Here is a 22,646-nt window from a genome sequence, read left to right as displayed (position 1 = left end):
GACTTTTGTCATGTTTTAACTCTATTATGTCAGCCATTTCTCTTTTTATTATGAGCCTCATACTTATTCGTAATGCATCCTATATATATATCTGAAATTATTAGATCAAAGTTCTTCATAAAATTAAAAAAATTCTCGAAACCGCTAACAATCCAAATGATGCTAGATTTCCTTATTTATAAAAGAAAAGAGTGAGAATAAATACAAATAAAATAAATAGTATAAAAAATAGAATTAAGAGCTGAGCTTCAAATAAGTATCAGTTATAATATTATCCCTGTCCAGTCTCAAAATGAGTATATTTAAATCCATTTTTATTTTTAATTTGAAACATTTGTTGGGGGATGAAAAAGAAATTCTACAAAGCGGTTGCACTTTTGTATGGTATGGTTTAGCAACATTAAAAATGTAATTGAAATGCGGTTATGGCAACCATTTACGGCATTCCCTTTCAGGAACACTTTCATGACGCTGTAAGGCACATGGGGATACATTGCCTGGCATTTAGAAATCATCCAGAGAAACATTGGTGTTCCTCCAGCGCAAATGCCAATGGGCAATAAAACTGAGAGAGGCAACTTGATGGGGATGAGTGCCAAAAGGCCAAATCTTTGCTGAAGCACACCTGAGCCCTACAGTAAATAGTGGGGGTCTCCAGTATATCAAATCAATTCTTGTCCCCCCAAAAGCACCACCATTTTGTTTGTTATATATTTTTAATAAAGGAAATTGTGTAACTTTTTGTTAAAGTTGTTGTATGTAATACTAACAAACTTATAAAGATCAAATGAAAATATGTCAATAACTTGATGTGCAATAAGATAAAAAAAATTGTAAGCAATGTCAAAAATAATTCTAGGGACAGCATCATTCAAATTCGCTGTTATTCAATTATCCTCACAACATGGTTCGAGCTGTATACTGTATACTGCATTCAATTTCAGCAACTGTTTACATTGACAGTGAGTCATTTCTGTGTAGCTGCTATCATTCCTCGGTGCTGCACTTCCACTTGCTCATTCTAACTCCTCCAGTACTCCTCTTGCAGAACCACCCGCCACTTGCGTGGTCCTGCTCACTTCTGCTGCCTGTGACGAAGGTGGTCATCCTCCTCCTGGTGCTTCAGCAATATGAGAGCTATTATGTCTACAATACTGGAACACACGGCTGCCTTCTTGTCTTGACTGAGCTACCTTTCAATGGGTCACCTAAGATGCAGATTGTGTTTGTGTCTTTCAGTCTTGAGACTTCCTTCTTAATGCTCCGTCAACTGGCAACCTAGAGGATAATTCTCCCACTCTCTTCTTGGCCCATTCTTAAAAGCTTCCTCCTCTCGTTTTTGTAGGATTCATGAAAAACCCTCAGCGTCTCAAGGGCACAGCACACTGTGCTCATACAATTGATCATTAAAAGATTACATTAGATTTGCAAAGGAATGTGGGCCTTGTTAATATTGGATTGGATTGGATAAACTTTATTGTCAAATGTACTGTATGTGTAACATACAGCACAGATTAAATTTCTTCCCTCTCAACATAAAACAAGAGGAGCCGCTGCGGGTGTCCGTGCCGCTATGCATGCTCTTGGTTGCATAGTCAAGATTTCAGATCCAAATGAGGTGCAGGTGAAGAAGAGTCTTCTTAGAAGACCTCAGCTCCAGCATTATGAAACAAGTTTGTGATCTCCTAATTGTAGAGGTATGGAATAGCTTCAAAGTGGACAATTGCTTGGTCTGAAATCAGTGTGTTCATATGATGTGGACTGCATCTAATCATCCTCAGTCTATGATCTTTATACAAAAGAATGAAATGCCGTGAGTGACAAAACAAATCCAAAGTCAAGTTGTGTCCTTTTTTTCATGTTAATTGAAAAAACAAATAACAACGACAAACAACACAGGCTTTTAACATTTCAAAGAATCCAAATATATACATGTATGTGTATAAAGAGACAACAACAAAACAAATCGAAAAAGAAAAATAAGTAAACAACACATACCAAGTGCGTTCTAATACTAAAGGAAATGAAATCTCTTGGCCAGTGAAATAAGTTTAATGGCTTTTTTAATTAATCAAATTTCATAGACCTATATCACAAAAGAAACACTCATACAATGATTCGGACAGGGCTTTGTCTTGAAGTAGCTACATTTTTGAATAAAACAGTTCCCTAATAACAACAACAGGTTAATAACAAGGTATGAGGGTAGTTCGAGCGTGGTTTTTTTTTCTCCCCCTCTCCCTCCCTTGTTTCTTTCTGACTTTCGGGTTGAGTGAACGCTGGCGCGTTTTGGCTGCCGCTGCTCAACCCGTATTGTTTTGTGTTTTTTGTTATTGTAAAGTGTCCTTGGGTGTCTTGAAAGGCGCTTATAAATAAAATCTATTATTATTATAAATAAAATGTATCATCATTATCATCCTGAAAGGAACTGCAGCCACTATATTTGTCTCCTTCGTGTATCCGTCGCAGAAAGTTGGAGGTAAAACATGGCAGACTCCTGTAGGGAGCGGGGCGAGCGTTCTGTGTAATATAATTAGCGGATATATTTATTACCATTACATTAAAACTTACGTTGATGTGATGGGGTTCCCATTACTGTTATGAGAGAGCCCTCTAATTGAGATATGAGCCCTTTACGACTAAATTTCAATGCCACTGCATTGCCTTTGGTGGGAATATCGCCCCTTACAACATGGCCGCCACGTCGGCACGTTGGTGAATCGGGCAGCATCAGTTAAGAACGTCATGTCCGCCCCAAACGCAACTGCATACTCCAGAGCAGTCCGTTGGAATCTAAAGTGACGAACGTCTAGGCGCTCACTCGAGCTGCTCCAGCATCACTTTGCGGCTCAACATTTACGCAAGGACCACCGCTCCAACAAATAACACGGGTCGCTGCCACAGCGTGACATCAAGTATGACTTTGTACACATTAAGCGGTTTAATGGGTTGCTAAGTGGCTAACATTAGCCTTTTGCAAGAACAGCATGGGGGAAGGTGTTACAGTTGTACCTGCTGTTTCGTGTTTACATACATTTTTCACATTGACAGAAATGCAATAGCTTAACCTTTTGAATAATAAGGGTTGCATGACTTGTTTTTAGACTTCAGCTATATGAACCGACTTCGCCCTTTTTGGGGTTTAGCATCTAATTTCTGCACACTCATAGACTGATTGATGGAGCGTCTCAGACGCCCGTCCGCCAAGGAACAAGCTTCCCGACAAGACGGCACCACGCGTCACAACAGCCGTGAACAACAGCGATGTAACGAAGGGTCCAACTTTGACTCCACGAATGGACAGGATGACAACGAAAGGGGGGCGAGGAAGGAAATAAGGAGCAAGTACAGAGACCTCATCGATTCAGTTCATCGTGAGTTAGTGACTTTAGAAGAGGCTGCTTTGTTTGTTTGTTTGTTTGTTTTTGTATTAAACGCATGCTCCTTTTTATCGCAGGAAATAGAGAAGACTTACTGAGTCCTTCAAACAACAAACTTACAGAGGTTTTGGAAGAGGCGGACAAGCTTTTTGTGAATGGTATGTGTTATTCTTGTCTTTGCCTTTCTGATCGTTAGAAAAGAACTCTAGTAGTCATATTAAGTAATGCATTGCATTTTTTGTCACAATTCAAAAGTGGCTGCCTTTTGTTACCATGATGACTGGATGAAGATGCTGAATGTGTGACTCAAGGGGCTTCAACTTGAGCAGAGCACAAAGTGGAGGGAGAAAATGTTAGCCGTAATGACAATAAATGTATTTTCATACCAGAGGCAGCACTTCACACTGTGCTGTGTGTTTGTGGGGCATGAACACGTCACCACACACAAGTATCTTCCTCCACTGACACTGTGTCGCCAACTCACCAAGCAATCGAGTATGTGCTGCTTATCTGTAGGAAATGCTGGTGGCTAACACTAATATGTGCATTCAGCGAAACTCATTGCAGCTCTGCTTGCCTTTCGGCTTTCACAGGATAGCACGGTCGGTGCAGCCTTGGGGGGTGTGGGTGTGGGATTATATTACAGCCCCTTGTTGGTTCATATGTGTCATGAAGTAATCAATCAAGTATATTCCACAAAAAAGTTGCAATTATGTGAGCGCGTGGAAAGTGAAACTTGAAATAGTGGACAACACTGTAGCGCATTTTTTCATTAGTGTGTGATTAAGACATACAGTCCCTGATTCGGACAAATCTGAAAGATTTTTTTGTTATCTCAGTACCAGGAGAGAAACAAGTGAACAGAGTAGATAGGGGGGAAAAAGGATCTTACTCTCCCACTGAAAGTGTTGACACATACGTATGACTTTGTAATTTGGGGAACTCATTTGCTGACTACTACTGGATCACAAAACACAGCTCATTATACTTTTAGGGATTGCAAAGCACCTGGCATAATTGCCAATTTCCTCACACTTTCTGTTTGGGAACATTTGGGGTTTAGACTAGATTCCATTTGGGTGGGGGGGGGGCCCAGCAAGTACTCATGTACTTGGGCTATTTGTGTCAATTGCAGATTTTCTCTGTTGGTGCCAGGCCGTGGTCCCTTAACTGTATTAGCCGTTAAAAAGTCTATGCTCCCAATTTTTAACGTTTAAATGTAGTATCCAGTCGAAATTGGTGCCGCAAAGAAACCTCTGACAGCAAAGTTGTTGTTTGACAGTGCGAGAAACGAGCGAAGCGGTGTTGGATTCCAAGTTCGTCGTCGTGGCCACAGACCTGAATGACGAGAAAGCCAGCCAGATGCGAGATGAGGACAGTGCTTTTGACTTGACGGCTTTTGCTGAGCACCTTGTAAGTAAATCCATTTTATATGCAAATGTTATGGCAAATTCTCCTGGCCCAGTGAGCTACTATTGTAAACTGCTGCTTTTGTTCCAGCTTGTACGACAATGACTATTTTAAACCGTTAATTAAAATATAATATAAGATAAGATATCCTTTATTAGTCCCACACTGGGGAAATTTACAGCCTCCAGCAGCAGGAATGTAGGCTATTATATATATTATATTAATATAGGATGGTCAGGACATTTACTAAAGGTTTTATGATGGGAGTCCTAGTTCCTAAGACAGTATTCGCCAGAACGTCGAATATCGTCCCACGCCCCTTCGTTGGGCGCTCTCTCACTGCCGGGGTCCACCTCTGTTCTTTGTTGTTGCTTCGTGTGTTCCTTTCACCACCTTTTGGGTGATTTTGGTTTGCACCTTTCTAAAGACTTTGACTTTGCCTCTTACGTTTCCTGTCTGCTTCTAGGCTCAAATTCTGCTCCGTATGTCACAGGCAACATTATAAATCATTTCAAATATGATTGATCTCCATGGAAAAGACGACTCAACTGAAGGATGACCAGTCATGCAATGATTCGTACCGTGGCGTTCTGAGGTTGTTTTTTTATCCCTTGGACAGCTTACCTTCATGGGTCTCAACCGGCTGGAAAGTGACGGGGAAGAGCAGCGCGAAGATCAACTCGATGGCTACTTGCCCAGCGACGCCTGGCATAGACTGGCCCGGAGAGCTGAGGACTGTTTTAGGACAGCGCCGACCTTCCGCTACATGTGCGTGTGCCGTCATTAATCAGCTCAGTGGATTCATTCATTACGGTAGAGTAAACACCCGTTTAGTATGGAAGGACTGGAAATGGAATGGAAGAACTCAATACGCTGGAGGTTAACATATGAGACACCGGGGCTGTCAATGCAAAATACACACTCTTTAAACACGTTATATTAGATTTTAATTTCTAAAAATAAAACCCCCATGCATATAAAAAAATGCAACTACAGCATTGGAAAGTATTGTGTGAATACCTTTAGATGGCAGTCATGCCCAAGGTATGGAGATCCATATCCAGTTCTTGTATTGAGTCGACACCAATCTTGTAGGATTGTCAACTAACTTTGTGTTCCTATATTAAAGCACAGTGTTAATCTTCAAACTGCATAATTTTACAGTGGCTTACAATAAACTTAAATCAAATTTTGGGAATAAAACGTCTGCCCCAATCTTTGATAAACACATTGAATTTCGACGCCAAGGTATCTTTTCCAGTGGTTCTTGGTCTCAAATGTTTGCAAATCACGGTTTGAATGGATCCGGTGCACTCCACATCACTGACTTCAGTCTCTCATCATCAGGTTGGGTTCCTTCCATGCTGAGCCACCCCCTCCAAAGCAACGGATAGAACGACAAAGGAAACCCCCCGGCAAGGAAGCAAAAAGGATCATGCCCACTCAGGTTGCTAAAACACATTCAGGCCACTATCCTCATCCACAGAGTTTTCCTAAGGCACACACTTCACATTGGAAATATTTCACCACACACCAACTATCACAAAAGCATCAAGGAATCTAGTTCAAAATTAAATACGTTCGACCAGTGGACCAGCAGCTAATTATTCTATTCACATCACGCTGTGCGTGTATCAGCTGAAAAAGATGGAAGAAGCTGAACAAGAAGCCACGGAGAAAGAGGTCGAGAGGATCCTCGCCTGCCTAAAGCGTTATCATCAAGATGACCGTGAGTTTACGGTTGACCACCATTACTGCTTTGCCAAAATTGCCATTTATTGCAACTCCTCTTCCATCACAGCGTCGTCGCCGATACCGTATTACGAATTTGTCATTGATCCCGACTCCTTTCCACGAACAATCGAAAATATGTTCCACACGTCGTTCCTAGTCAGGGTAAGTTTTTGTTTGTAGCCAAGAATCCAAATGGATGCTGATCTTGCTCTTTAGTTACTCTGTGCTTCTCTTTTCAGGATGGTTTGGCACAAATATGTTTGGATCAAGACAAGTTGCCTAATATAGGTAAAGGACATTGAACTGATTTGTCATTTACTAAAACACAAATAAGACCTTCCATTACACTACTGAGATGTTTTTTGTTGCTTCTTTCAGCTCCGGTGGAGGAGGTGGGGATGGAAATTTCGGTAGATGCCGTAGGATCAGACAACCGTAATGCATCTATTGTTTCAATAAGCCCAAAGATCTGGAAGGTGAACATGTCTTTTCAGTTCAATTCCTCTTCAGATGTCTCTGGTTAAAGTGGGAAAGCATACCTTCAAATATGAAAAATATATTCAGTACTTCTCAACATGAATTCAAGCCACAAATCTAAGTACCGGTATTATAAAAAATAAAATAAAACTAGTAAATAACAAACCCGCTCTGAAAACTAAATAAAAAAAACTCAAAATGAATTGAAAATGAACATTCCCCAACTATTTTAACCGTGTACGTGGGTACACCACACAGGGTGAGTCGGTATGAACTATAATGGTTTTTTTTTCTCTCTCTCTCATCTCCCAAGGAGCTCATCGATACCTTTGACATCAGGGACGCCATGATTCCGCCTTTAAACAATCAGTGAAGGAACAAACGTGTCACCCGGGACTCAATATTACTTTTGTATGTTTCTGATTTGTTTGAATTATAAAGTTATTTGGCGATGATATTGTTTATGTTTTATTCCAATAATAAAAGACAGAAAACGACAGTGGTCTGGTGTCATTTGTCATAAGAATGTATGCTAGACATAAACAGCTAAACTTTATATGGGGCTCATCAGTGGGACTATTAGCGGCAGGTGTGACTGACCCCTCATTTTATATGCGTTTTAATGTGACAGGTTACATCTTGATTTATTTTTTCATATCCACTGTTTTTCTTACCAAGGAATATTTGTGCATTTCTATTTGGGTTTTTTTTGCCACGATTATTTATTACTGGTTATAATAAGAAATACAGTACTATAATTACATATTTGAGGGCTCTCACACAAAAATCTTTGTTCTATTCCGCTTATTTTGGGTTTAAGTTAATTTTATTTTTTGCAGTGACTCCCAATTTAAAGATGCTTAGAAATCTACGAACGAGTGAAACAAATAATGTACACACTACGATAACTACTCGCAATGACAAAATCGCGCCTCAGTGCTTGTCGGAGGAGTACAAGTAAAAAATAGAAATCTGAATACATTTTTCCTGCTTTTAATATGACACCAGAATTCAGTTGCGGTTTCGGAATGGCAGCGGTACAAAAAAAAAAAAATGTTCTGAGAGAATTCTCTCCTGAAGAGTCAATTCAGACTTGATGTTGGGGAAAAAGAAAACTCACACATACACAAACGTTGGACCATCAGCGCGTCTGACATGACCTTTGCAGGCCCTTGAAGAATCGCAGCTTTCCAGCACCGGTCAGGTCAAAGCTGTAGTCTGACGTCACGTAAGGCAGCTCTCCCTGGAAACCATCCTGCCGAACAAAGTTGCCATTCTTAGCGAGGAGTGGTGAAGAAATGTTACCCAAATACCCAATATTGCAAACTCTTTGTGAGTAACTGATAGAGAAATCTACGAACAAAATTGTATCATGTTTAAAGTTTCGGTTAATTTGGGCATGTCTAGACATACTCAGCGCAGAGGTGTCGGGCGTTTAGGCGGAGGGCCTTTCCTGAGTAATCACGCTAAAGCAAGGGGGGGCGAAGGCTAAATTCAATCACAGAGTGGGAATAAACAAATTGGGAACAAAGAGTCGTTGAATACCAAAAGACAGTTTGGGAACAGCTGTCGCGCCCAGGTGGACATTAGTCATCAGCAAAGTCTGTGACTTGTGTATTCGGGTAAATCAGATCATTACCGGGGGGTGCGGGGTGCAAATCTCGGGGGCAGTGTCTTTCTTGTATTTTGCAATAAAAGTTCGAACCGGCGGAGAGCGAGGCAGGTGTGATCGCGGAGCAACTACCCGTCGTTCGCTCTTAGAGATCCGCTCCCGCCGATATAGAAGACAATTTTCCTGTGTGCCGAGTCATTTCTTTAACTTTGTCCGAGAAAATCTCTGACAGTAACCCAAGTCCCACGAGCAAGTGAGCGTCTGACCTGCACGGTCAGGATGCAGGAGGGCAGCGACGTGGCTCCGAGAAGGAGACAGTTGACCTTGCGCAGGATGGTGGGATCTACCGACGTCAGGACAAAGTAGAGGCCTCGCGTCATGTCGATCCCCCGCAGCACACCTACAAAATGCAAAGCGAATGGCTTCGAAGACAAGAACAATCGGGAGGGCACAGATCTTTGTTCTGCACACCCAAAAGGACAACAATGAAAAAAAAAAGTACAACAATTATAATATTATCACGGAGTTCAGATGTAATAATTTTACATTCAACACAACAATGGTAATAATTATTTCATACCCAGGCCCACGCATGGGCAGATGGGGGCTCGAGACAGCAGGACCGGACCTCCTTTGCTGGTCACCTTCTCCGCCAGGCAGCAGAGTCCTACCAGGCCGGAATTGACGGCATAGAACATGTCACTGGGTGCCACTTCAAAATGGAGCACACCCAAAGCCACTTCGGTGTGGGGGACCTATGGGGGCAAAATTACACCTATTACTTTATTCTGTATTGACTATACAATGCTTAAGAAATGCTGTCCAGATGTTTACTTATCATCGTTTCATGAAAGATGAAAAGTTGAGGTGAAGCCACAGATTTGTTTGCATTATTGTTGTGATCTGATTTATAATTTTCTGACTCATGTTTACACCACACTTGTGTGTTAAAGTTTTGTTAAATTGCTGTAGTCAAGACTTAAAAAGCCTGCAAGTCAAAGTGTTTATTAAGGTAACAACTCTAAGCGGATCAACTTTCACACCTCATGGTTAATTTGCTTTCATTTTAGGGGAAGCCTAACCTGCAGGACCAAAACATTTATTTATAACCAATCTGTTATTATTAATGCCAATACAGATTAATTTTTTGCTTGAAAAAAAGACTCATTTATTAGCAGGGAATCACATTATGTGCCACTTTATGCTTTTACAACATCTCTATTCATTGATAACATTTCATTTTAAAACAAAATGAAGAGGTTCTAATGAAGAATTTGCTGTGTTTCAAGACAAAGTGCAGTTTCAATTTAAGCTCATCAAGATGTCATTCAAAATAGAGCAGCTTGTATATGAAAAAATAGATTCATAAATAGTGTACCTGGTATGGTGTGAGAGAGTGAAGAGATCGAATGGGTCCCGGATCAGCCGACTGCAGCTGACCGAGGTAGGCAAGCAGTGAAAGTTCTCGCAGCTCATTGGTGCGTTGGTGTTTCCTGTGCAACACAGCACATGCACACGTGACCCGCCGATCTCACGCCGCAAAAACAGTGGAACATACAACGCAGAAAGACCAACGCTTACGCCGTCCCTTGGCAGCCCACGCCTTCGAAGTCGGACTGAACGGTCATGTGAACGTAGGCGAGGGGCGGGCTTTGTGTACTCTCTGTGAACTCGTCCAGCGCCGTCTGAGCGGGCGGGTGTGTCTGGAAGCCGTGGGCAGTCCTTAGAAACTCAGGGGTGAAGGCAGGGCATTGAGCCGTGCTGCCGCCGTGAGTCACTTGGATGACGTGCGAGACCGGGAAGAAGCGGAGCATATCCACTAGCAGCTGCAGTCCAAAACCTACACATCACCTCCGCCAAGAAAAAACGTTGTTAACATTAAATCAACTACCGGTAAATAATTCTGGAAAGGTATGTAAAAATGTTTCCGCTGACCTTTAATCCAGCCCATGGTATTGATGACAATAGGTGTCTCTCTGCTTGAGGAGCGTCTGTGCCACAAGGACTTGAGGCTTTCCAGGTAGCGACTTAAATCAGACTCGCATGACGACTCGCCGTAGTAGACCATGTGGTCGGGGTCCCGCTGATGCGTGAAAGGGGGGCCTGAGAATCCAAAGGCAAACACAATCTGTTTTGAAAACAACATTGTGTGATTGGTTGGTGACCACTCCAGGGTGTGGTATGCCTGAAGGCCAAAAGTCACCCGGGATAGGCTCCAGCTTTTAAGAAATTGAGCTTTGTAACAGAAGGCTAACAACAGGCAAAATACTGTAAACAGTACATACGGCTAATTGGTCATGGCCGAAGTCCAAATGTTCCACGTTTTAAAGTGTTTTGAGGACAGAGGTTCCACTCTTAACATGATTTGAAGGAAGAAGAGATAAAACATACCCAGCAGAGGTTCTCTGACAGTCAACAAAGACAAGCAACCAGCCGGGGTGAACTCAGTTTGACCGAGGTCTGCTTCCAAATAGTCCACACTTGTAGTGCTTCACACACACACACACACACACACACCCACACACACACACACACACACACACACACACACACACACACACACGCGCGCACACACGCACACGCACACACACACATATTCAATTGAGTGTCCCGTATCATTCAAGCATCACAAGATGACAATGCCACTTACTGATTTAGGAGAGTATTGATCACCATGCGGATGTATGTGGACTTGCCAACGTTTTTAGCTCCATAAACGAGGACAACAGCACAACCGTCCATGTCCCCTGTAAGAGACAGAGACAGACAGTATTGTGTCCTTAAAAGGGAGCGTAAACCTCCGCTATGGCTGAACAATAATGCCAGTAAGGTGTCGACACGACATAATTAAATTCAAATGATTTGTCATCAGTTATTATCAATACTTTTTTTTTTACATCATGTTGCTTGAATTTAAGTCATTTTGATATTAGTTACTCACGATTTACTAAGTACTTACTAGTTGTTAGTATGAGTTGCTATGTAGTCATTAAAGCCGCTCAGGTCCATATTTGATCTTTAGGGGACATTGGCTGAGAAAAATTGACTTTTACTGTATATAAATACTTGAGTCGGTTAAGTGTCTGCTTGCCCATCACGTGTGAAATTAAACAACCACGATAATCTTTTGTAATCTGTATTTTTGAAAATGTGTCAGCGAGCCATTTTGCATTTCTAATGTCAATAATAAGTGTCCCCATACAGAGTTCCTCTGCCCCTGAAATAAAAAAGAATGAACGTTATAATGAGCGGTTTTACCTCTGCAGGCAGTGACCACTGCATTCAGGGATTCCCGGCAGCTCGGCGACACCTTCAGACCCTCGACGCTGTCCATCAGAGGTATCATCCCTAGGCCGTTCAGGGGCGTGTCCAGGACGGCAGACATGAGTTCTCCCTGTAAACACGTGTCACAGAGAAGATTACACATGCGCGCGCGCACACACACACACACAACTAAATCTGATAAAACACATTTATTTTGGATATAGAGTGAGGTGCATTTTCGCAGTTACCCATTTCCGAATCTGTTTATTCACTGATTTTATATTTACTCAGTGTGGTTTGTGAAATAAATCCTAAAGCAATAACAGTCTTACTTTAGTGGCTTCCTGGTGTCAAGGACAAAAGTTGAAATGAGGTCTTGATACTTAAAGTTCACACAAAACTTTTCTTCAACGATAAATGCGTTTATTTTAATGACTGAACTCCAAATGTAGATCTCTGATGGTGTGCAAGCATATCAACTTCACAAAGAATTCAGCTATGTTCTCGAACCTGCCACAATTTGGAATTGCCCCCCAGTCTACACTCAAATGCCCTTGTTTTGATCCTGTTCCCCCGGCCTACACCCTGCTTACGACTTGAATTCCAACAGGAAAGGCTGACCCAGGAAGCCATCTTACCATAGTGGGATCAAACAGGTTACTGAGATTGGTGAAGCTTGATAGGAAGTGTGTCAACGGGGTCTCCATGGGCTCCAGGAGTATGATGGAGGATTTGGAACCAACCTTTTTAAGCAGCTTCTTATGTGACGCTGCAAAGGCAGGTGAAAGAAAAATATAATGCACAAATCCAGAGACGATCAGTTGAACCCAACAAGAGCGTTTAACTTATTTTTACACATCAACAGCTAGGATAGTTCATACCAGTATACTATATAGCTACTTAAGAAAATGCCTGCATGATGACATCGGTTTGACTCTGGAACAGATTGTTTCTTTTTCCAAATATTTCCTATGGGCATGACTATTCAATGGATTATTGCCATAACTGCTAAATAATAATGCGATAAGATGATGAAACATTTATTTGGGTTCACTGTTATAACGGCCCTCCGAGGGAAGACGTAACTCCAAAGTGGCCCACAACAAAAATGAGTTTGACACTCCTGCCATTTGGTCTCCCTCATTTCGTTCGAGCACTGTATATGTGACTCTGAATGTGTGTGGCTTTAAAAGACGCAAACGTGGAAGTCAGTGAATGAGAGTGCAGTTTACTGCTGTGAGCTTTTTACTCACTCTAGTGACTGAAAAAAAAACCTGACGGTTGTGCCTTTCGCCACCTGTGGGGAGTTACAACACATTATAACTTGCACTGGTAGGCTACATTGAATTTGCGAGTGATGTTTATGTTACCCTGTGTAAGCCAGATCTGCCTTGCAGGAGACAACTTGCGCTGTTTTTATTGCATGTGAAATGACGAAAAAAATATTGGACATTTGCTATTCTCTTTCCTCCTGGCCTGGCTCTATCACGCCAACTTATTTCTAAGTGATTCTGCTGCAACATTAGGAACGCAGTCATCCATTGAATTTACCGGTGACAAGTTTAACAACACAATGGTGTCAATTGTTCAGCGAATTTACCGGATGGAAGGTAATTGCACAGGACTTCTGTAGCCACACTTCCGCGGTCTCGGCTATCATCGCAGCCCTCCGTGGCTCTGATAGTCAGAGGACAATGTGAGGCGGGAGAGAAGAGCGGATATGACTGCTGTCCCTCTTCAATGGTGAAGCCCATCACTTCCACACGCCCAAACAAGCAGGTCAAAAAACATTTCCCACGGAAACACAGAGTCTGGGAAAAAAGCAGAAAGACAAGGTTTGAAATGGACTTGATGTTCAAATTTCTAAAGCATACCTGTCCTTTCTGCATGACAAGTACGGCGTGGTTCCTCTGATCATCCCTCTCTGCACACTGATGGAGAGAATTCCCATCCAGTCGACATGCACTCTTGTCCTCTGTGGCACCTTTTGTCTTTAGCCCATTTACTCGGACTGATTGGGAATATTCCTTCCAGTCCTGAAACTCATCGGAATCGAGGCCCACGTCGCCATTGGTGAAGGACTTGGTCTGAGAAACACTTTTCCCGGATACAGTCTTTGCCTTGTTCTTCAGTCTCTTGACAGCCGGCTTCTTCTTCATGGCATCGTGATGCTCCTTGATCATCTCAACCATGACGGGACTGGAGTTGAGGTCGGAGGAGCCGATGGGAGGCCTGCATCTTTTACCCCTCACGTCCTTCCACTTTTGAGATGTGGCGCTGACCTTTGAATGACTGACTCTCTTCGCCTTCATTATGCCAATGTTATGTGGACGAGTGGCTGGTGGATAAGCACTAACAAATGCAACAATAAAGCATATTATTCTTTCTTAACAGAATGCAACGGAGAAAAGAATCGCGGTTTGCCGTTTTCATAAGAAAGACGAGCTCAATTTACCTTCAAACATGAACCATCGGCGAATTGAAATTAGCTCGCGGGGCTGGGTACCTGACTAACTTTTCATCACCGGCTAATGTTCTTCGCCTGACACAAAGGCAAACTGCAACGACGTCAAAAAGAAAACGCACGATTCCGGGGTTGCTCAGAGCTCCCAGACGACCACTAAACCACTCCAAATGTTTAATTACGAGTCGCCAGTTACCAAAGTTGCAGTTAGCCAGCCAGCTAACATGTGTACCAGGGAGCCACGAACAGTCGGTTGAATGTAAATGGGCAACAATGATGTTCCCGTGATATTTGCCTTGTTCGTATCGTGGTACGAATATGCCGAAACGCAATTAAGATACAAGCGCTCACTTTGTTGAAAAGTGAATTTTGTTTTGTTACAATCTGGCGTGCAACATTAACCCTGCCGATCATTCTATTCCGGATGCTGAAAAAATACGTCACATCCGCTTTGTTTTAGGGTCCTACAAGAAGAAAAAACAAGGTGTATTGAAGCTAGTTTTGCGCTTTTACTCGAAACACACGATACGCCGTGTACGCAACATCAGCTAAAAAGCATTTCTGGTGAAAATTTTACAGGTCGACGTTGAAGTTTCATCATTCTTGTGGTAAGTCTGCCGCGTACCAGCCGAGCTAAGGTAAGGGAGCGTCTGGAAAAATATGCTAGGACGTAAACGTCGACGTGCTAAGGATTTGAACTGTACTGTCTCTCAATTTAAAGTTTATGTGCCACTTATTAATTTGTCACAATCAGTATCGTAATTTACTTGGCTCGTTTTAGATGTTTATCTATTTTTTTGCCTGTAAGTAGACACAACCGTAGCGTACCGCACTAGGCATCCATAAGTCATACACTGTCAGGCAGGGTCAATCAAAGTATGGCCAGCTCCGTTCTTCACAGAGCATTTACTTTGACGTTATCAAGAGTCCTGTAATATTTGTTTCATTCATTTGGACGTTTCCCCTCTTTATTTTTTTTATTCTTTTGCCTGGTAGAAAGAAATATAATTATTTTATTGATTTTTTTTAACGTCCAACAAAATACTGTGGAATCGTTTTGTTTTATTTACCAACGTAGCGTTCAATTGCAATTATTTACAAACAATGCAACATTTAGCATGTATTATCATGTTGCATTTAGCATATTTTATATACACACATGAACTTTTATTGAAATGCCATCTATGAAAAACCTGGCCCATTTTTCCATTTTAAAACGTGAAATTGGTCCTTATGCACAACAGTTGGCCCATTCCCGGTGCATTAGCTCTACACTTTGTGCCTTAAACAGGTCATCTCAAATGAAATTGTGAACCTGTGCAAGTCTTGAATGGCATTGACACAAAAGGTTGTTGTAAGAAAATTGAACAGAGATGTTATGTTGATATATCAAGGCTCATTTTCTCCACAACCTTTGTAAGTGACCCAAATAAAATAGCTTCTGCAACAAAAATAAAATAAAGGCATAAAATTTATCTATTGAATAAGCAAAAAGACTTCCTGATACATTCCAAATGAATTAATACATTAATATACAGATCAATCCTATGCAATTAACATGTCAAATTTGTGCATACATTATATTTTTGAAAATTGTCTTTGCTGCATACAGCAGCACTATCTTCAAAAGCGCTGGTCTTCTTCTATGGAGTTTATGGAGTTCTCCCTGAGATCATGCAAATTGATGGATGGATGGCCTGTATGAGTGGCTCCTGTCATCTCACATCTCTCGTGTTTTTGTTCCAGTGGAGATGCATGCCACCGACCATGCACGGCGTGTCCTGTCCACCTTAAACCAGCAGAGAGCAGCAGGGAGCTTCTGTGACGCCATGCTGAAAGTGACTGATGGGGTGGTCTACACTGCCCATCGTAGTGTCCTGGCCTGCTTCAGTCAAGTCTTTCAGGGGAGCAACATGGCTGCCGCCTCACCCAGCATGGAGTTCTACCTCCAAGAGTGCTCCAGTGAGGGCCTTGAGCTGCTGCTGGACTTTGTCTACACCGGAGAACTCAAGCTGGATGTGGGTGTCCTGGACAAGGTGCAGAGTGCAGCGTCCAGTTTGTGCATCCCTGAAGCGCTCGCAATCTGTCAGCGCTTCAGGGACAAGCCAGTGGAAGCTGTCCCTCTTCTCAAGCGAGGGCGAGGCAGACCGAGAAAGACAAAGTCTGAGGTCTTCGCCACCTCAGGTGAAGACACGAACAAACTGACGGTGACTAAAGAGCAGTCTGTCTTGGACGGGGTCCGAGACAATATGAAGGGCACCGTCACCACCACCACCCGCTCGGGCCGTGTGGTCAAAGGGCCCAGACGAATGATCTTTGAAGAAGACGCCAGCTGTGATGTCACGGCCATTGAGGAATCTCTGCCTCCTTTTTCAAAGCGAGAATGTGCTGATGACAAGGTTCAGAACACTGAGGAGCAAATGCAGGTAAAAAAACAAAACAACCCCCCCCCCCCCCCCCCTAAACTTAAGATGATTGATGAATGATTTCAAGTCTTTCACATGACAGCGCAGACTCCCAGACTCCCTATCAGGCCTATCTGGGGTCATTTCTGTTTTTTTTAGTCTGTAGTCATGTGCCATACTAAATCCCTGAAAGATTTGACACAAACTAACGTTTATCATGAAATATTATCTGAGTTCATGGATTAAATGTTTTGGATCATTTTATATTCTGAGTTAAAATTGTTTTTAGAATTGCAAAAAAAAAATTTTTTTTTTTAAATCAAGAACTATTTCACTGGGTTTAATGATTCTGTGTTCAGACTATAATCAGACTCACCAATATCCTGACAACTACCGCATGCTGCAAATTTTTTTTTAAAATAAAATACCATTTGTAACTAAACAAAAACGGAGCATTTTCAAAAAAATAACCAACTCCCAAAACTGTTTCCAAAACTTAACTAAAAATAACAAAACACAACTGAATAATCCCAAACTGTTATAACCTCAGAATCAAAGCCTTTCTTTTGCCCACTTGCAGATGAGCGCACTGCTGAGCCACATGAAAGATGAAGTGGCGGTTGAGGATGAAGGCAACCATTTTGAAATGACCGTCCATGATTCTGACGAAGAGTATGTCCCTACCCACAAGTCCAGTCCAGCTGTGGCGTCTGCTCCGAGAGCTCGACAACACCGCGCTAGTTTGCGCGTGAGCAGTGATGGCGAAACGGCAGAGGGAGAACCCGAGAACTCTGTATGCTGTCCTGTCTGTCACAAAGTCTTCAAAAGCAAATATTATCTCAAAGTGCACAACAGGTAGGCGCTGGTCCCCAAATTCTCTCATTCAAGTATTGAAAGCAATTGTTAAAGTGTTTGATGCTTATTTTTTTGTGCTTGAAAGACGTCATACAGGCGAGAAACCATTTGGTTGCCACAAATGTGGGAAGCACTACTTCAGAAAAGAAAATCTTTTAATCCATGAGCTCAGGCACTGCGCTGCAACACAGGTAAGGACAACATCTCTTCTAATTGTTTTATCACCAACACATTCACCCTCCTGTAAACAGAGTCAGCCACAAGACCTCCGCAAAGGCTCGACAAAACTAAGATGTGTCAAAAGCAATGAAACCTTCAACAGTCAGACAAAAGTGTGCAATGTATTTTTGTGTTGAATTGGAGAATTGTATGACCTTTATGATACTCGTTCCAGACATTCACGTGTCAGACATGTTCATCGTCATTCAAAGGGAAAGAGGAGCTGCGTGCGCACGTCGTCTCCCATGTGGAGCGGATGCCCTACAAGGTAGCGCCAACGTCTGCGTGACATCGAATGGTGCAGCGAAAGCTCATCCTTGACACGTCATTTTTATTCCTCAGTGTTCACCGTGTGCTGAACAATTTATGTTCAAGAAACACCTGATGTGCCACTTGATGAAGGTCCATGGCTATCCCAAACCACACGCTGTGAGTTGGCCCATTAAAAAAAAGTATTCAAATGAAAGACCTCAGAATACAACTATTTGCAGGAGATAGGGACCGAGGCCTGTATGGTAAAAATCTGCAAGGAATGTGGAACAAGCAATATTAGTAATACGTTTATGGAAGAAAATATGGCCGTGCATGTAGGGGCTCATATTTTTTTACCATCTCATGTCTACAGAGGAAGCAATGTAGGAGGATGTAGAAATATTTTGCGGAAATGAGACGACACTTTTCAATCAAGCATTTCATCACCGCCCGCGCAGAACGCATAAATATCCGATTTTTATTCACATATGAAAGAGGCCCAGGTCGGATTGGAAAAAATCTGAATTGCACTCTTTACACTGCATGAAAAACCTGCAGTGTGGATACAGCATGTATTGATATGTCGAAACAGCAAAAACCTTAAAAAAATAACCAACATAATGACAAAATTACAGAGAAAGCACAGACAATGAAATACAGCCTAAATATGGTACACTGTTAGCTGTGCCCAATAACTGAGATTTCTCTATCAGTGTCCACAGTGCCCCAAAACCTTCTGGACTCGTTACGAGTTGCGAGTGCACGAAGCCGCAAAACACCGCGGGGAAAAGCCCTTTGTGTGCGAGGAGTGTGGCCATCGAGCGTCCAGTCGCAACGGCCTGCAGATGCACATCAAAGCTATCCACAGGTAAGACGTTGCATTTTTCAAATTATTCGGCGGATTGGACATGCGCAGTATAAGGGGGCACAGCTGGTGGTTCACCCGCCAAAAAAACCCCAGCATAGACGAGTATGGTTCTGTTGTGTTTTTGTGCACTCTAGCACCTCACTCAGTTATATTGCATTTGATTGCACTTGCATGAGATCTAGTTTTATGATTGTGCAAATATATTTTCCCCAACTAGAAATCCCAGTTCCACTGAAGTTGGGACATTGGGTAAAAATAAATAAATAAAAACCAGAATACACAAATTTACAAACTCATTTCAGACTATATTTGGTTGAATACACGACAAAGACCTGTTATGCAAAATTCATTCTGTATTTATTTACGTTTTACTCATCTTCCCAACTTCATTAGAATTGGAGGTGTATATTTACATTCTAGATTAAGAGCCATTTCCTGCTATGTTTTCATCAATTCCCATAATTTCCCATTGCAAATTTCCAAATGAAAAAAATCCTGTCATTTTGCAAACATAGTGACAAATAAACCTTAGATCAGGGGTGTCAAACTCATTTCACATTGTGGGCCGCATACGGCCTCGGTAGATGTCAAGTGGGCCGGACCATTAAAAATGACACCATACTCTGCTGTAAATAACCAAAATTATATGTATTTCCTTTGTTTTGGTCTAAAGAAGCACAAGAATACTAGGAAAATGTTGAAATTTAATGAATATATTTTTTACAAAACATTTCATGAAGGACTTTAGATTTCCTTAGACAAACGTGCAATTTACTTTTATCATTCACATATATGCATTGCAGCTGATCCCACTGACTGTACAAAGGCACCAAACCTTTACAAGTAATTGGTATTGAAATATATCGTAATGCACTTTTAAGATTAAATGAGATTTATAAAGAAAGGAATTTTTAAACCATTTACACGAGCATATAAATTCTAAATGTAATCCCTGTCTACACTTTACAAACTAAGGAGAGTGCTATAATATGTGTAAAGAATAAAGTATTCACATATCCTTGATAGCGTCTGCTGTGTTGGGTCTGTCTCAGTGACAGACTGAGGCTGGTGTTGTCTTCTTCTCTGATCAAAACAGTGTGTCCCCCTAGCGGATATTCCATGAATTGCACCTCATTAAAAATATTCATTCCGTGTCTTTTCTGCATTTTTTTCACTTTTAAATTATCCTGCGGGCCTGATCAAACCTCCTTGCGGGCCGGTTCCGGCCCGCGGGCCGTATGTTTGACACCCCTGCCTTAGATTATGATAAAAGATGAGTAACCTTATCAATAAAGTGATCTTTCCTCTTCTTGTGTCTTTCTCACAGAAATGAGCGGCCCTTCCTCTGTAGCATCTGCGGCCACGCCTTCTCCCAGAAAAACAACCTCAACATGCACCTTCGCGTGCATAGCGGCGAAAGACCCTACCAGTGTCACCTGTGCGGCAAAACCTTCCGCACGCAAGGTAACAGCCGTCCGAGCGACGCCACGCCGGCTGCGGTCGTTGGTTTTGCGGCAATAACACCTGCTCTACTTTGATGGCAGCTAGCCTCGAAAAACATCACCGGACGCACACGGGCGAGCGGCCCTTCCCCTGCGATGTCTGTGAGCAGCGCTTCACCGAGAAGGGCGCCCTTCTTCGCCACAAGGCAAGCAAGCACGAGGAGGGACGCCCTCACTGCTGCCACATATGTAACAAGACCTTTAAAGGTAAGAACGCCGCATGCGTGCGATCGCCCTCGAAGATGAGCAAATGAAATCTGTTGGTATTCTTCGCCAGCCAAAGAACAACTGCGGGTCCACCTGTGTCGCCATAAGGGTATGAGGAAGTTTGAGTGTGCCGACTGTGGCTACAAGTTCACCCGACAGGTATGCTACAGACAGCAGAGTATTGCTTTTCATTAGCAAAGCCACTTTCCTGATCAAATTTTAGATACATCGCTTGCATTTGACGTCACGTACCAATCTGACCAAGACGGTGTCGGGAAAAAATGTGATGCGTACGTGTTCTGAATCCCCATGGCCAGACTGACGGTCAGGACCGTAAGTATTTGGAGTTGGGCATGGACACAATTCTCTTCTGTATGGCAATAATAAATAAACTCCACCACAGTCGATTGAAAATGAAACAAACAAAATGTGCTTTGACTGCAGATTTTGAGCTTTGAGGGCATTCAAATCCAAATCAAGTCAACGCTGGTATGAATTTCAACAGTTTTATATGCCAGGTCTGCCAGTGAACTGGTTCCCTTGTATTTATTGATCATGTCACTGCTGACCAAAGCAGCTGGATGACCGCTGAAGTGTTTCAGGCAATATTATCTGCTCACATTCAGATGCTTCAGAACTCATTGAATGGCGCCTCACAGTGTAGATGGACAACGACCTGGAGAATACTGTAAAAGCAACCAAAGAGTTTTAGAAGGCAAAGTGGAATGTTGTGCAGTGGTCCAGTCAAGCAGCTGACTTGAATCCAATTGAGCATGCATTTCATTTGCTGAGAACAAAACTGAAGGAAAAATGGCCCAACAATCAGAAGCTGAAGACGTTTGGAGTTGAGGCCTGGTAGAGCATCACCAGCGATCGAGCATCTGGTGACGTTTATCCGGGCTTCAGGCTGAATTTCAGTTAAAATTCGAAGTTTGTTTGAAACTCACACCTATGTTTTCGGTCCCAGGCACATCTGCGTCGACACGTTCAGATCCACAAGAGGACTGAGAATTACAACCCAAGACAGAGGAAACTGAGGAACGTGGTCGTGGATGAGTATGATGGTGGTCCGGGTGATTTTGATGCCACCAAACCAGCAGAGGCCTCGCCAGTTGTTATGCAAGCGGGTGACTCCATGCCCGCTGGCACGGAGTCCACTTCTGAAGTCACAGTGGCACTCAAATAGAGCACTTTTTTTTTTTGAGCTGCAAACACAATTTTGGACATGAGATGAGAGGCTTGAATATGTGCCACTGACATCTTGGAGGTGCCTCCTCATCAAAGTGCGGACTACAGCTGCATCATGATCAACGTTATAAATACTAGATGTATAAAAGCTTTTATGGTCACATTGGTAGGATGAGTAGAAACCTGCCACGGTAGAAATTGTACATGTCAATACATTTTTGCCGGCCCGCACGTCCGTCATGATTTCAAGCCAAACCGTAATCGTCAGTTGTTATTTTAACTATGTTTCCGTCCTGGCTAAATTATCATCTGTTACCGCTATTTAGTCCACCGGTTTTAGATTTCCCTCATCGTTATTTTGACCATGCTTGTTTCTCCTACTCATGTCTCTGCTAAATCTGTCTCTAATGGTGCGGTCAGACTGAACGAGAGCTTTCTCTTCAATGGTAGACAGCTGCTGTCCACCAGGGTTCCCCAACAAGAGGAGAGAAAAGGGGCGAGTATTCTACAGGCTACCAAAATAAGAATTAAGGCGTAGAGTTACGGTTCAATTGCCTTCCAGGTTAACCAGCTCTGGATTCCAGCTGTGGCCGTTGGGACAATGTTAGTTCAGTAATTTGGTTTCCTGTCTGCAAATTCATCACAGGCTACTTTCATAAACATCGTTTAATTTGTGAATCACTGTGGTCTGTTCCAACTTCATTGGACTTGCGTTTGTATGATCACACGGACTCACTATTGTAGTTCTCCCCATCTCCCATCACAATAGTTGTAAAAGCCACTCTTGTCGCAAGTTTCTGAAAACATAA

At 42.4% G+C, this 22,646-nt stretch overlaps 3 protein-coding genes across 5 annotated transcripts; 2 read left to right on the top strand and 1 right to left on the bottom strand.

The window, feature by feature from the left end:
- Positions 1-2,747: 2,747 nt before the first annotated feature.
- Positions 2,748-7,498, top strand: nsmce4a (NSE4A component of SMC5/6 complex). Its single transcript, XM_086104683.1, has 11 exons — positions 2,748-2,915; positions 3,171-3,374; positions 3,458-3,538; positions 4,663-4,793; positions 5,410-5,558; positions 6,138-6,237; positions 6,429-6,519; positions 6,592-6,686; positions 6,764-6,812; positions 6,903-7,000; positions 7,315-7,498. The coding sequence occupies exons 2-11, from the start codon at positions 3,179-3,181 to the stop codon at positions 7,372-7,374; spliced, it is 1,050 nt and encodes a 349-aa protein (XP_085960809.1). The 5' UTR covers positions 2,748-2,915; positions 3,171-3,178; the 3' UTR covers positions 7,375-7,498.
- Positions 7,499-7,978: 480 nt separating this feature from the next.
- On the bottom strand, positions 7,979-14,797 carry nol9 (nucleolar protein 9). 2 transcript variants are annotated; one of them, XM_086104532.1, is made up of 13 exons: positions 14,333-14,797; positions 13,752-14,229; positions 13,478-13,688; positions 12,516-12,646; positions 11,872-12,007; positions 11,264-11,360; positions 11,005-11,102; positions 10,549-10,716; positions 10,195-10,453; positions 9,992-10,106; positions 9,194-9,368; positions 8,880-9,013; positions 7,979-8,256 (listed from the first exon to the last, which is right to left on the bottom strand). In XM_086104532.1, the coding sequence occupies exons 2-13, from the start codon at positions 14,187-14,189 to the stop codon at positions 8,143-8,145; spliced, it is 2,076 nt and encodes a 691-aa protein (XP_085960658.1). In that variant the 5' UTR covers positions 14,190-14,229; positions 14,333-14,797; the 3' UTR covers positions 7,979-8,142. The 2 variants fall into 2 exon arrangements, 1 of the variants encoding a protein (XP_085960658.1); XR_015099486.1 differs by lacking the exon at positions 7,979-8,256 and having other exon boundaries at positions 8,881-9,013; positions 9,194-9,280.
- On the top strand, positions 14,780-22,515 carry zbtb48 (zinc finger and BTB domain containing 48). 2 transcript variants are annotated; one of them, XM_086104618.1, is made up of 11 exons: positions 14,780-14,949; positions 16,088-16,767; positions 17,327-17,601; positions 17,687-17,792; positions 17,996-18,088; positions 18,163-18,249; positions 18,786-18,940; positions 20,268-20,404; positions 20,485-20,649; positions 20,720-20,808; positions 20,873-21,768. In XM_086104618.1, exons 2-11 carry the CDS (start codon positions 16,093-16,095, stop codon positions 20,969-20,971), a joined length of 1,881 nt encoding a protein of 626 aa, XP_085960744.1. In that variant the 5' UTR covers positions 14,780-14,949; positions 16,088-16,092; the 3' UTR covers positions 20,972-21,768. The 2 variants fall into 2 exon arrangements, with proteins under 2 accessions (XP_085960744.1, XP_085960736.1); XM_086104610.1 differs by having other exon boundaries at positions 14,781-14,949; positions 21,617-22,515.
- The last annotated feature ends 131 nt before the right edge of the window (positions 22,516-22,646 follow it).

The sequence above is a fragment of the Hippocampus guttulatus genome, chromosome 1 (assembly GCF_054856545.1).
Source record: "Hippocampus guttulatus isolate MCC_2025c chromosome 1, RoL_Hgut_1.0, whole genome shotgun sequence".
In the NCBI taxonomy this organism is placed as follows: domain Eukaryota; kingdom Metazoa; phylum Chordata; class Actinopteri; order Syngnathiformes; family Syngnathidae; genus Hippocampus; species Hippocampus guttulatus.
Note: the sequence above shows the minus strand (reverse complement) of the source record. Positions and strands in the feature narration are given on the sequence as shown.

Bases quoted from the DNA above. Each gene is read 5' to 3' on its own strand.
- nsmce4a (XM_086104683.1), top strand. From the start codon at position 3,179: ATGGAGCGTCTCAGACGCCCGTCCGCCAAGGAACAAGCTTCCCGACAA. The intron at 4,794-5,409 runs GTAAGTAAATCC...TCCCTTGGACAG, and splicing joins CGGCTTTTGCTGAGCACCTT to CTTACCTTCATGGGTCTCAA. The intron at 6,687-6,763 runs GTAAGTTTTTGT...TTCTCTTTTCAG, and splicing joins ACACGTCGTTCCTAGTCAGG to GATGGTTTGGCACAAATATG.
- nol9 (XM_086104532.1), bottom strand. From the start codon at position 14,189: ATGAAGGCGAAGAGAGTCAGTCATTCAAAGGTCAGCGCCACATCTCAA. The intron at 12,008-12,515 runs GTAAGATGGCTT...ACGTGTTTACAG, and splicing joins ACCTGTTTGATCCCACTATG to GGAGAACTCATGTCTGCCGT. The intron at 10,717-11,004 runs GTATGTTTTATC...TTGGATTCTCAG, and splicing joins TGTCAGAGAACCTCTGCTGG to GCCCCCCTTTCACGCATCAG.
- zbtb48 (XM_086104610.1), top strand. From the start codon at position 16,093: ATGCATGCCACCGACCATGCACGGCGTGTCCTGTCCACCTTAAACCAG. The intron at 17,602-17,686 runs GTAGGCGCTGGT...TGTGCTTGAAAG, and splicing joins TATCTCAAAGTGCACAACAG to ACGTCATACAGGCGAGAAAC. The intron at 20,809-21,616 runs GTATGCTACAGA...TTTCGGTCCCAG, and splicing joins GCTACAAGTTCACCCGACAG to GCACATCTGCGTCGACACGT.